Consider the following 14,063-nt stretch of genomic DNA (forward strand, 5'->3'; position numbering starts at 1 on the left):
GGGACACAAAAACTTTATACAAAAACTATACAAGCCATTCAGCAGAAACGTTTTGCAAGGAAAAAGATTTTTGAGCAAAGAATAACATTTTCAGAAGCGATTCAATTTGAACACAAAATATCACAACAGTTTATTTAATGCAATGGCAAAAATGAGTAAATATGGACTTTCTTTTTGGTGCGTGCTAACCTACTTTACTCTTTTCTTTGCTGTATTTTCTGAGAGAAACTTGTGGCAAACTTTGGGACAACAGAAATGTTTTGCAAGGACAAAATGTTTTGTTATTAATTATTCAAGTATTAATTACAAAAAAACACTGATACAATGGTTTATTTTATGCAACAGTAGAGATTTTGCTATAGAAATATGAGTAAATATGGCATAAAGTGAAAAAACAGCTGCTTTATCGTATCAGTTTGACTGTTTTGAGTCACATTTTGCATTACATAAGTAGAAACAGTTTCTGCACTGATGTCAGATTTTTTTGGGGAATAATCTTATCTTTTGGTTGGCGTCTGTCAAGTTCCAATTAAAAAGAGAAATTAATCAAAGCGCCTTTATTTGAAAACACTCTAATTCACCAGATTTTCTAAAAATAGGGGATTACTCTACAGAGTTATGCAACACACAAACCATTTCTAATTGAATTCCCACCATCTATCGTGATTTACATGGCATTATCGCTCACCTCTATATCATGCATTACATCACTGTGCATATATGTCTTCGTCGAGTCTGTGCAACACTTATCAGTGTTCCCATGCTCTGCTGCGCTCCAGCATTGATGAAATCCCTGGACACTGATGTAAGCACCGCCGCATCTCAAGAGACCATTACTAGGCTGTTACAGCCCCCCCATCGCTCCATTAGCGAGCTAAAGAGCAGACGCGTGTGGCCGGCCGGCCTTATTTACGAGAGTCCGAGTTCAAAGGCTGCAGAGAAGCTTGAGCCCCAAAGGCAAGCGGCCGCAGACTTTGTGTGCGTTTCAAATTAAAAATACGGCTTAGTGCATCAATTGCAAAAACTCCCACAGCATGCACAGAAAGAGGCCTGAGGTTCAACACTGTGTAGTGAATTAGCTTGATGTTTGGATAAGACTATTTATCAAATGTCAAATGCATCACTGAACTATAACGAAGTGAAGTGTGAGGATGAGAGTCTCACCGACAGTCACTTTTCATGAGAGTTTACACTACGAAACTACTGATTTCAGTGGAAAAGTTGCATATTAAGCATATACAGAAAAAACTGAAGAAAGGTTTTTAAAGGAAAAAAGAACAAAAAGGACTAATCGTTGTGCATGCAAACCTTTAGGTGTTCCCTAAAAAGTAGCTTCATCAGCAAGCAAGAATGAGTTAAATGTTTGGATAAGACTATTTACCAAATGGTAAATGCATCACTGAACTATAATGAGGTGAGGTGAAGTGTAAGATGAAAAGTGTTAAAAACAATCACTTTTCACTAGTTTACTAAAGCCAGTTACACGGAAATTAAATAAATAAATAGAAATATTTCAATGGAAATCGCATAACAATGATGTACAGGAAAAGTTCAATAATTGCTTTTGAATGCAAGATGTTTCTCTTGGTTTGTTTCCACTGCATTTACAGCAATGTATCAGCAACTGTTGAATGTAGGCACTGAGATTAAAACTTTTTGAGCAAAAAACATGAAACCAAACTCAAGCAGAAAAGTTTTGCAAGGAAAACATTTTTGAACACTAAAGAATTATTTTTTTTTTTGGATGCAATAAAAGATACAAAACAAATTTAGAAAATGCATAGGGAGTTATTTTGTGTCTTTATTGTAAAATTCCTCAGTTTAGTTTTTTTTAGATTGACCTTCAAACACATGCATACAAGTGAATTCAAATAATTCTGCATATTAATCTGTGACACATGAAAGAATTGCAAAACGTGCCTACTTTGGCTTCAATCTTTCAAAAACAACATGGGAGATGGTCCTATTTTAAATAAGCCCTAATTGTTGTAGTTTCCATTCACCACTATAGAGTTGTAGCCAACCGTGACGAACCTTGGATATGTGAAAAGGCTCCATATTTAACTAATGCTCATTTGTTGAGTTGGACTACCTGTTCCGTTGATCCCTCAGTCAACCCTGTGTGAGTTCAGAGGAAATGAAAGGGCAGATGGCTGCTCACAGTCTGTCTGGAGTTAGCTGGAAATACGAGGGCTGCAGAAGTGCTGCATTGTTGTAGTGAGGTCACCGTGTCTCGCGGTTTCCCTTCAGGCGGAGCAGCGGTCACCCGCAAACCTGCGTCCAGCACCATATGGGATGTAGCCCTCAGCTATCGGTCAGAGAGCAGTTTGGTGGCTTTGATTGAATGGTTTAGATCACGGTTTGGGTTGGAGAGCTTGCTGTAGATCAGACAGCCATATGGCAAAGCTACAGCTCATGATTTGTTTCAAAGACAGACAACCTGCTCTCTTAGTCGTAATGATCCTGTCAGGACATGCAGAGTACAGCGCAACAGTAAAAATCACATTCGTTTTCTGGAAAGAGGAACTGATTAATAAAGCATTAAATACAGACCTACTGTGAGCTACGAGCTTTTTCATTGGTGGCATATGATTTTGATGAACCAATCAGCCTGCATGATTTCAGCTTTTTATAATAATAATAATAATAATAATAAGTATTTTTACATTTTTAGTTTTCATTTAAAATGTTTGTATTTTTTATGTCCATTTGTCATTTTATTTTTATTTTTTAATATTTCTTTTTTTTCTATGTATAGTAGTTTTCAGTGTATTTAGTACTTCAACTAAGTTTTTTTACTCTAATATTTATATTTCATGATATTTTAATGAAATATTTATTTATATATATATATATATATATATATATATAGCAAATTTCAATTGTAGCTAACTATTTTAAATAATTTGGAGAATTACAACAAGTATTTTGTGCCAAACACACACACACACACACATATATATGTGTATATATATATATATATATATATATATATATATATATATATATATATATATATATATATATATATATATATATATATATATATATATATATGTATAGTTAGTTAGTTCATGGCTTATACTTTTTAAAAATCACAATAAAAAAAATAAATAAAAAATAAACTTCCGGAACCAATGCCACTGAAAAAGTGGGAAGCAACTGTTGAAGGCTTCGTCATGTGATCAGTTGTTCCCCAACTGGTTTAGCTTCATTACTACATTCATGCTGGGTAAAAAGAGATATAGATTTGACAACATTCGCTGATGTATGATGTAAGACATTGTGTGGAATATGATAGCCGTGAAAGACGCCGATGCTAGCAGAACAGCGTGAGGCCAGGTGAAGCGCTCTGTCCCGGCCGTGCCCCATCCCGGGTTTGTTTTAGCTCAGTTTACCGTTGTGGAAGGGGGCAGAGCGTTCTTTCCCATGCCCTCTTGCTCATACCAGGAAACACACTGCGCATCACAGGAACTCTGGGAGGAAGTCAGGACTCTGCTGGGCGGCCTGTGCTTGCCGTCTCCGTTCACGTTTCTTTTCTTGGGAAAGGTTTTGTGAGGAGTGGTGCCTCAGCAGGTGTGAGAAAGCCATCGCTGCATCTCTGACCTGGAGAACCACTCTTTCTGTTTTCAGAAAACAAGCAGACGTGTGAGAGTGTGTTTATATGAGATTAAAGGGATAGTGGACTCAGAAATGAAAAATCAGCTACCCACCCTCATGTTATTTAGAATTTGGGTTGTTGTTTTTATTTTTTATTTTTTTGTGTGTGATACAACATGGGATATTTAATATAATGTTGACACCATTGTTATTTCAGTTTGTTATGTTAGTTATTTGGTTAAATGTTTAGTACCTAAACTTTTTTTTTTTTGGTTGCTAAGCCAGTTTTTCATCTAAATATTACATTTGTTACTTATTATTTAATCATTATTATTATTATATTTTTATTATTGAAAGGAAAATTGGCTTCCTTTCATTTGATGATTTTGAATGGTTTTAATTAAAACACAGTTATTTATTTTTGTAAGACACAAATGCATTATTTAGCATAATTGTTGACACCAGTGTTGTTTTAGGATTATGTATGTACTATTACAGTATTCAATTTTTTTTGAGTATTTTTTATTCCTTTTTTTGTAAATATTTCTAATAAGTTATAGATAATTTTTATAGCAGTTTAAGTAAATTTTGTACTTAACAGTATATATATTGTCAGTAAGACTTGCACACTATTTTCCAAGTATGATAAGCTCACAGTCTTGTTCATGCTTCCAAATGATCACTATATATTACCAAGAAGTTAGTGAAATATTAAATAAAACAATAAAAAAAGACTTTAAGCTCAGCTAATATAGATTTAAAAACATTAAACGTGCACTTTTTAAGTCTTCAAGTCTTCATTTTTTATGTTTTTATATCAAAATATTATATTTTTTTCTGTATTTTTGATCAAATAAATGCAGGCTTGATGAGCAGAAGAAAATTCTTTCAAAAACATTAAAAATATTAAGCCAGATGTTTCAAAACTTTTGGTCTGTACTGTATATATATATATATATTTATTTATAAGAAAATTCTCCATGCATTTCCATGTATATATTTATATTAATATAATTGATATTATATATCAATCTTTTAAGTATATAAACAAAACATATTTTTCACATAAATAGTATGTAAACAAAAACTTTTATTACGATTCGTTTGACAGCACTATTTTTGTCGCATTTGTGGAAATACAAGCCGATTTATTGTCTAATATTTAATTGATAAGCCCAGCCAATAACCCTGCCCATGGTTAAATATGCAAAATAAACTTTTATGCCCGTATTGCTTCACATTTGTAGTATGTTTATATTGGCACAATATTGATGACATCATCGGCCATCGAGAAACTCGATTTAATCCAAAAAAAAACCATCATTCATGCATTTCTTAGGAGCTAAAAGTTTTGGAGTGGAAAAGTTTCACCTTTAACACGTCAAGCGATAGAATTACTGCAGCTTTGCTGTCGTTATGACAGTCACATGATATGTTTCTTTAATCATAAATATGCTGTACGGTAGTGTCGCAACTGTTTACTGAGAAAACAGAGCGAGCTGCAGTGAGACATTGTCTCTGTTTGTTTTAAGCATTCGCTGGGTGCCGCCCGACCGCAGCAGCCAAAACATCATTCACCTCGCTGCTGTCTGAACTGTCAGATTAATTAAAAACTAACTGAATCTGGCACGTCACGATCTGCGTTTGAGGTCACACACGTACAAGCCCTCTCTTGCGCTATTGTACGAAAGCTCTGGTTTTGGCTCTGATTTCACCTTTTGCTGCCCTTCCTTTCCATCTTTGCTCCTGACAGCAGCTGCTCTTGTGATGTTGCTCACATCGAGCGTCTCTCTGCTCCGTCCGACAGATGGAGGAGCCCTGAGGGAGGAATGAGGAGAAGTTTAGAGCAAGACGACAGCTTTCTGCTTCTTTTTGTCAGAAACAATCTAACAGCAGGCGTGTGTCTTCATCAGAGTAACAGGGTTATTATTGTTAATAACATATATTGTTAATAACATAATATAAAATAATGTAAAATAACTAAAACTAAAATTACAACAACAACAAAAAATGATATTTTGAATCAGTATTTATTTTCATATTTTCTATGTTTCTTTTCATTTCAGTTAAAGTTTTAGTAATTTTGATGTGTGTTTGTCAAGTCTATAATTCGTTATTATTTATTTCTTTTGTAGTTCCACTTTAGTTTAGGTTATTTTAGCATATCTAGTTAAACTTAATTAAAATAACAAATGTTTTTTTTTTTTTTTTTTTTGTAATGGTTTTATGGTTTTAGTTTGAACTAAAATAACTATTTTTTTTTTTAAAAAGAAGAAAAAAAACATGGAAAAAAAACAACATACCTCAACTAATATGTATATAAAATAAAACCAAAATACTCAAACAATTATAATACTCTATCAGTGATACTAAAATAACACTGTGCTGTAATTTTTTTTTTTTTTAAAGAAAATGTAATATAAAAGCAAATATTATCATATTTCTCAGACAGCAATGAGAAAACAAATACAGACGTTATTAGAAGACGAGCACGGATGAGACGAGTCATATTGCAGTCAAAAATCAGATCTCAAAGCAAACTCAAAAAAAAAAAAAATCTCATCAAATACAAATTAATGGCTAGAGCTCTGCTCTACTCATTTCTCCTAAGGTCTGAGACAAGGTTACAGCAAAAACTAAACATAAATGAGGAGCAATAAAAAAAACAGGTCAAGGTTACGAGGTCATTCGAGGTGTTTAACCCATATCGTCTCTCATTTGTATTTATGCAAACTATACCCACAGGTATGCACTGCACCGTGCCATTACCAGCCCAGAACAGAACAGGGATGGTTGCATTTCTTACATCTCATGCACAAGAACAGCCAGCCTTTTTCACCCATCCTGAACTGTTGGCACGCAGTTCTGCCTGCGGTTTGCGATGCCAAATTATGCCAGGTTGAAAAAGCAGGTTGCACATTGTTCTGTTCCAGGAACACAGTCCTACCGAGCCGGTTTATACAAACAAGCATTTCACTGTTGTCTGTATCTCAGAATTCTAATTATGTGTGCTTTTGGAAACCGCAGGTGCCTCGTCATTCAGAAATACTGTCCGTTCACCTTTTTTTCTTTTCTGTGTAAGACACGATTAGACATGAATCGTGCTTTGTGCATTTTTTATGTTCTGGTTCCTTCTTCATATTTTACTTTCGAGATGCATGCTGTTGGACCAAAGCCCGTGGGCTTTTTAGGTTACATATTTCTGACAAACAGGTCTCTCTTTTTCAGGAGAGCTGACAGCTGAACGCGTGCAAGCGGAAGTGCGACGACAGACAGCCACAGGTCTGCAATGAACTTCCTCTAGTGTATTCATGGTGATTCAGACTGAAAACATTTAACGTGTTCCTTTAATCCACAGGAGCCACTAGATCTACACATCAGGCGACGCTTTTAGGCCATGTGAGTGATATTACAGCTACTTCTACTTGCACTGGGCTCCATTTCCAATTAAAACCAGATGCATGCACTTAAGGAGCAAAAAGCGTAAGATTAAACTATTTTTGAGAAAAAAAGTGAGCAAAGCAAAATTTCTGTGCTAATTCTTCATAAAACATTCAATTCAAGGTGACAAATTTCATATGCATGGTTTTACAGTTGATTTGGAGAATTTTAATTAATCAGTGTATAGACATACATATAATCCTTGTTTTAAAGTGTACAGTTATAGAAATGAGATTCATGATTTACGAAATCCACTTAATTGTTCTAAATGATTCCAGTTTATTTAAATACTTATGAGGAGTTTGAGAATGACTTGTTTGTTTGATTCATAAAAAAGAATCGGCTCATGAGAATCGTTCGTTCTTGAATTGGATGATTCAGAATCCCAAACGAATCCATTAAGCATCTTGAACTTTTTAATTCAATTCATAACTCATGAATTTGAGACTGATTGGCTTTTCGGATTCATTAAAAAGAACCAACCCATAAGAGTCATTTTGCTTCTGAATTGTATTCCATTTAATGATTTTGATTCAGTTCCGCAAATGATTCGTTGAGTACTTTTGAAGAATATATCGAATCATGAAATTAAAAATGTATAAAATCTAAAGTATATTAGACTAATTAAAATGAACAACACATGTCATTTAATTCTAAATATAAGAAAGAACCCAAAAGAACCGATTCGAAAGAGTCATTTGTTTATGAATCAGTTTGTGCTGTGTGTTAATGTAGGAAGAGGTTGTCTGTTGTTAATATCTGGTTCTCTGACTACATCCAGAGCAGCTGTCCTCAGTCATGGCTGCTTACGGACAGACGCAGTACAGCCCCGTGTTACAGCAGGCCGGTCCGTACACACCGTACACACACCACACACAGAGCTACAGCATGACGCCCTACAGTGAGTGATATTTCACACCCGCCCTAAATAGTGCACACCACAGCTGACCTGACAGATGATCGTGTCTCTTTCTCTCACCTGATCAGATATTAAAACAGAAGATGGCCTGAGTCATTCACCAGGACAGAGCAGTTTGCTGGGATACACCTCCAACTTCAGCGGCTCTCCACCCGCTCAGACGCTCTACAGTTACTCCACACACGGTCAGTGCCACAACCTCTGACCAGACGAAACCAGAAGTTTAATTCTTCCATTTAATTCTGCAACCGAATTGCAGTTTTGGACTTTGCATGCAGTGAATATGAGGAAAAGCGGTGTTCAGCTGAACCTTATTCAAACTTATTTATGTTTTTGAAAAAAAACAAAAAAGTGTCCTCTTATCAGAAAATCTCAGACATGAGATCCGGACTATGGTGTGATACTAGTACATCCATGTAGGAAACAGTTTAGCATCATTATACATATTTGACCACCGTTTAATTAAGTATCCAAAAAGTCATGTACGTAAAACGTATTATCAACTGCAATTTTTACAAATACAACTTCACTTATTAACAAATACACATTTATATTTAACAAATACCTACAAACACTGATTTTTCAGGTGGAGTCTGTAGTCGATCCCTCCAACACACACACACACGTTTGTTTTTGTGTAAAGTAGGTTCATCCCATAGGTGTAATGGTGTGTATACTGTACAAACTGTATATTATATGGCCCTTCACCAACCCTACCCCTAACCCTAACCCTCACAGGAAACTTTGTGCATTTTTACTTTCTCAAAAAAACTCATTCTGTATGATTTATAAGTGTTTTGAGAAATGGGGACATGGGTTATGTCCTCATAAGTCACCCTCTCCTTGTAATACCTGTGTCATACCCATGTCATTATACAGAGTTGTGTCCTGATATGTCACAAAAACAAGAGCACACACACACACACCTGTTCCCCATTATGCGCGGTCTGGCTCCTGGCGTCAGGCGTCTCTCTCGCTCTCTCAGGAGGTCAGAACCTCTCTCTGCTACACGCCGGCCTCTGGTGGAGCGTGTTAGTGTGGGAGTGAGTCTCAGACGGGATCTGAGCGTCGGATCCTCTTCTGCCCGCAGTCCTGATTTTGGCTTAGCAGTGTGAAATTGACCGCTCTCAGTCAAGGTCAGAGGTGAAGTGGCACCAGGCACGTTTTCAGTTTTAAAGGGACAGGATTATTTACTAGTCCTCATCATTTACTCACCCGCTTGGCATCCCAAAGCCTGATGAGGTTTCCTGCATGGAACACAAAAGGAGATGCTTTGAAGAAAACTGAAGGGTTTTTCCGTGAACTGAAATTAGTTTGAGCACTAAAATGACTAAAAAGAAATCAACTTAAAACCAAATTGAAACTGAATCATAATGTTACAAAAATAATAATCATAATACAACAACAAAAGTGCATACAAAATGATAAAAAAACTAATGAAAATTAGATAATAATAATAAAAAAGTATATAAATAATACTAAAATTACATTTGTGGGAGGATCAGGAATTCATTCTTCACTAAAATCGTCCTCTTTGTAAAAATTGGTACATGCGAAAAGGTTTGGTTTCATTTATTTCTAAAACTATTGACATGCCAAATGTGTTAATGATTTTCAGTGAATCCTGATTTGAATATCAGTCTATTCCTAACACAAAACTATTTTCAATATTGATAATAATCAGAAATGTTTCATGAGCGTCAGATCATCATATTATTATGATTTCTGAAGATCACGTGACACTGAAGACTGGAGGAAAGATGCTGAAAATACAGCTTTGATCACAGGAATAAATTAAGTTTTACAAAATATTATAATATAAATAATTTATTTTAAATTATAAAACTATTTCACAATATTAATGTATTTCTAGTCAAATAAAAGCAGCTTTGGCGATTAGAAGAGACATCTTTAAAAAACATTAAACTCTCACTGATCCCAAAAATTTTTGTGTTCAGACATTCAAAGTCATAAAGCACAAGACATCTACTTCCTGTCTGTCTAATTAGCGTAATCAATGAGTTATTAGTGCTGTGGCAGATAATATAATCTATAATGTATGGGAGGGATTTGCGGTTATTCATAAGCATCCCGAGACATCATTTACTGTACAATTGTCTGCTTGTGAAATGGATGGATTTCTAATGGGTCTGGGAAAACGCACTACATCTCGCCGGTCTCGTTTGATTTATAGACGAATTCCAACAGGAGACCCGCTGTAGCATGAAATAAATAACCCTTCTCCGGGTGCCAAAGGTCCTCGCGTTTCACCGCTGTGGAGAAAATCAGAAACACGGCCCCGGCGTTCGCCCACTTCCCTCTCTCCGCCTTTGAAGGCTTTTCGCTTGCTTCCTTGGAGATTTGGTGCTGTTTTGACACACTCATTTATCTAGGGCGGGTTTCAGAAAGCCAAAGAGCAGGAATATGAAGGGAACGAGACAGAAAAAAGGGAACTAGACGGGCCTGGAGAAAGACATTCAGACTCTGAAAGTCCGATAACGGAGACGGATTTGCTCTGGGCTCCACACTGCCCTTTCTCACCTCAACTGTTTTTCTAGTCATATATCAAGCAGACTTTCTCTGGGTCTTTTTAACATGTCTATATTTCACCAGACGTTCCTCGGCCACTGCCTGTCGTGTTTCCTGCGTTGTGTTTGTGTTGGATCGTGCGCTTTGGAGTATCTTTACCACAGTCAGCTCGATGTACGCTCTTAAACTAGCTTTGTGCTTCTTTTCCAGGCGGCAGCATTTCTTCTGGAATTTTCCAGGGTGCGAACAGCATCACAGGCTCAACACCGTTCAGTCCTGCTCAGCAGGTGGGTCAAATTAGGAAAATGCATCACACAGCACCTTTGCTGATGGACTACAATCACCCTTGGAGACTGATATATGTTGTATCCAGGGTTGCCAGATTTGCACAACAAAACCCCCAAATTTGTTACTCAAAAATATCCCAATCACGTTTTGAGCGGTCCATTGGTAGAAATCATGTTCTGGGGGTAAAATAAAAGTTTTTTTGGCAGGGTTCCCAGGTAAAATTTGCAGCAACAGTGTTAAATTAGCCCAATGGCGTGGAAAAAACGTGGACTTGGCAACACTGGTTGTACCTTTGCCAAAAAAAAAAAAAAAAAGCGGCATGCCTTAAATGATAAAACCATGGCATTTTTAGTACATTATAGTCATATATAGTCTTCCACTGTGTATTAGCAAACCATCAATGAATGCTGCAGTGGGGTTTAGACAAAACAAGGCATAGAAAGTAATTTGTAGGCTAGCAGTCTGAGATGATTCATTCATGTCATTGTCTCCATCAGGACTTCTCAGCGTATTCTAGCTACAGCCAAAGTCAATATTCGCCATACTACAACACACACTACAACAGCCCATACATCACAACCAGCAATATCACACCCTCAGCCATCACCACGGCGATACCCTATCAGCACACAGATCATCCCGCTGTATCGACCAATCACAGCCCGGAATCACACACAGGTGAGCTCTATGGGGAAAAGTATGAAGCTGATTAACAGTGTGTTATTTTTATATTAGATATAGGGAGTATTTATTAAAAATAGTATGAGAAATATTATGAAAAATGAGTTTAAAAAACTATATGAAAGTTCAAAAAAGTATGTGAAATATTTATATAAATAAAGTTGAAATATCATTTATTGAAATAGCTGATTTACTATGTTTTCCTCAAAATGTAATCTGAGTAAAAACAAGCAAAATATACATATTGAATATTTATGAAAATACTATGAAAAATATTATGAAAAGTAATATGAAATATATTTTTAAAAATATTTTAATTGGTTTAAAATACTTTAATTTTTCTGTCTCTCTGTACAGTATATGTAATTTGAGTATAAAGCAAAGCTCAATAGTATGAAAAAGTTATAGAGTTATTGAGAAAAAGTTTTTTTTTTTTTTTGGATATTTATATATACAAACAAAACAAATAGTCAACTTTCTCAAACAGACTTTAAAAAACATTTTTGAAGTTGCTTTAATATCTAGCTAAATATAGGGAATACTGAAGAAATTCCAATACAAAATAGTATAAAATGCTCAATGTGTAGAAAAATGAGTATAAAAAAACTGTCTGAAATAAAAAAAAAAAATAAATACTATGAAAAGTGGCACATATATTTAGAGTGCCAACTTGCAAAATTTAAAACATTTCTATGAACTATAGTCTGAGTAAAGTTTATATAGCCTATATATCCAATTTATATCGAGTCTATGTATAGAAAAAATATATAGAAATATATAGTCTATATACGTAATTTATAGTAATGTAAAACAAAGTTTTAATGTTACAAAGATACTACAAAACATTAAAGTAGCCAAATTATGCTATATTTGAAAAATAGTGCAAAGTATATGACTTATTATGTGTGATGTACTTAAGTATTTAATACAATAGTGCTAAAGTGAAACTTTCAGGACTATTTTCCCTGGTATTGAAGTATTTAAAAGGTTGTATGTCTGTATGTAAATGACATGTCATCACATGCACGTGTGTGTGTGTGTGTGTGTGTGTGTGTAACAGCAGAGTACCGTGCTCCCACGAGTCCTCCGACTCCAGGAAAGGAGCAGGAAGGCGCTCCAGCGAGACGCAGCTCTGATGGGAAGCTGAGAGGCAGGAAGAGGGCCAATGACCCCGTCCCCCCTCTGGACTCTGACATCGAGGTACAGACGCTGTGTCCCTTTCATTAAGATTCCTGTGCTTCGGCACGAAGGGATTACTCTCACAACCAATCCAGAGTTGTGTAATGATGTCTGACAAAAACCTCATTCAAACGCTTAATCCATCCAAAATAAAAGTTATTGTTTACATAATATATGAGCGTGTACTGTGTATATTTATCAGGCATATATGAATACAAACACATGCATGTTTATATTTAAGAAAAATATGCTGTTTATATAGTAAATATATTTATATATAATGTAAAATATAAATGAATGTACGTGTAAACGTTTTCAAAATATATACTGTATGTGTGTGTATTTATATATGCATAATAAATAAACACAATACAAATACATATCAGATGTAAACAAAAACTTTTATTTTGGATGCGATTTATCGTTTAAACAGACAGTTCACCCAAAATGAACATTTTGTCATTATTTACTCACCCTTATGGTTCTCCAAACCTGAATGAGTGTCGGATGGATTTTTAGCAGAATGTCTGAGTTAATCTTCTGCATACAATAAACAAATAAGAGCAATAAAAGCTTCAAAACTCTACTAACTAAAAAGGAGACTGAAGTAAAATGATTAATTTAAATAATGTATTCTTTGCTCCATTGATTCAACTCCATTTATTTTTCAATGCTTTATATTAAAATATTGATATGGGTATTTGATTACCAGACAAATAAAATGTAAAATGTTTATGAACAATGGATTCAGAGCGTTGCCTGTCTGCCCTCAAACTGTGAAAAAAGGCTGAACCTATTAAGATTATCAGCAATTATTATCATGAACACAGCACTGAGATAATGTGCAGTGTTTTGGAGTAAATACCTTTCTTGATGAGTAAGCAGATTATATTTGTGCTCATTCTCATCATGTGTGTGTGTGTGTGTGTGTGTGTGTGTGTATAGAGAGTGTTTATTTGGGACCTGGATGAGACCATCATTATTTTCCACTCGCTCCTGACGGGGACATTTTCCACACGCTTCGGCAAGGTACAAACCAGTTCTTCCACTCACACAACTCAACTTCACATGGCTTTAGTTTTGGAAGAAAAAAATGAAAAAAATATATATTTGTATTAAATCTTTAATGTGGTATGTGTAATTCTATTTAACAATAACAGTACAGACCACAAATATAGCATATTTATATATATTCATAACTATATATATCGTATTATATATCATATTTGTATTAAATATAACATTATATATATATATATATATATATATATATATATATATATATATATATATATATATATATATATATATATATATATATATATATATATATTTAATACAAAATATGATTTAATATTTTGTGTTTTGTGTTTTCTGTGTTTCACCTTATTTACAATACCATTCAAAAGTTTGGGGTCAGAAAGCT

General features: G+C 34.9%; 1 protein-coding gene and 1 long non-coding RNA gene across 7 annotated transcripts in view; one reads left to right on the forward strand and one right to left on the reverse strand.

Moving 5' to 3' along the window:
* Nucleotides 1-14,063, forward strand: part of eya2 (EYA transcriptional coactivator and phosphatase 2) — a 34,907-nt gene that overhangs the window by 7,279 nt on the left and 13,565 nt on the right. Inside the window, exons 2-9 of one of the 3 annotated variants that reach the window (XM_052559703.1) lie at nt 6,829-6,882; nt 6,959-6,999; nt 7,823-7,942; nt 8,029-8,145; nt 10,700-10,776; nt 11,275-11,455; nt 12,522-12,658; nt 13,583-13,666. In XM_052559703.1, the coding sequence (XP_052415663.1) occupies nt 7,840-7,942; nt 8,029-8,145; nt 10,700-10,776; nt 11,275-11,455; nt 12,522-12,658; nt 13,583-13,666 (699 nt within the window). In that variant the 5' untranslated portion in view covers nt 6,829-6,882; nt 6,959-6,999; nt 7,823-7,839. Of the gene's footprint in view, nt 1-6,828; nt 6,883-6,958; nt 7,000-7,822; nt 7,943-8,028; nt 8,146-10,699; nt 10,777-11,274; nt 11,456-12,518; nt 12,659-13,582; nt 13,667-14,063 lie in introns of all 3 variants that reach the window. The other 2 variants (XM_052559702.1, XM_052559701.1) reach the window with 2 other exon arrangements.
* LOC127960124 (uncharacterized) overlaps nt 3,069-14,063 on the reverse strand; it is a 41,710-nt gene continuing 30,715 nt past the window's right edge. For 3 of the 4 annotated variants that reach the window (XR_008154329.1, XR_008154330.1, XR_008154328.1), the window contains 3 exons: nt 8,887-9,207; nt 5,316-5,418; nt 3,069-3,623 (listed from right to left, as the gene is read on the reverse strand). This is a non-coding gene — a long non-coding RNA (uncharacterized LOC127960124). The remainder of the gene's footprint in view (nt 3,624-5,315; nt 5,419-8,886; nt 9,208-14,063) is intronic. The other variant, XR_008154331.1, reaches the window with a different exon arrangement.

Source organism: Carassius gibelio, chromosome B6, assembly GCF_023724105.1.
Source record: "Carassius gibelio isolate Cgi1373 ecotype wild population from Czech Republic chromosome B6, carGib1.2-hapl.c, whole genome shotgun sequence".
Lineage (NCBI taxonomy): Eukaryota > Metazoa > Chordata > Actinopteri > Cypriniformes > Cyprinidae > Carassius > Carassius gibelio.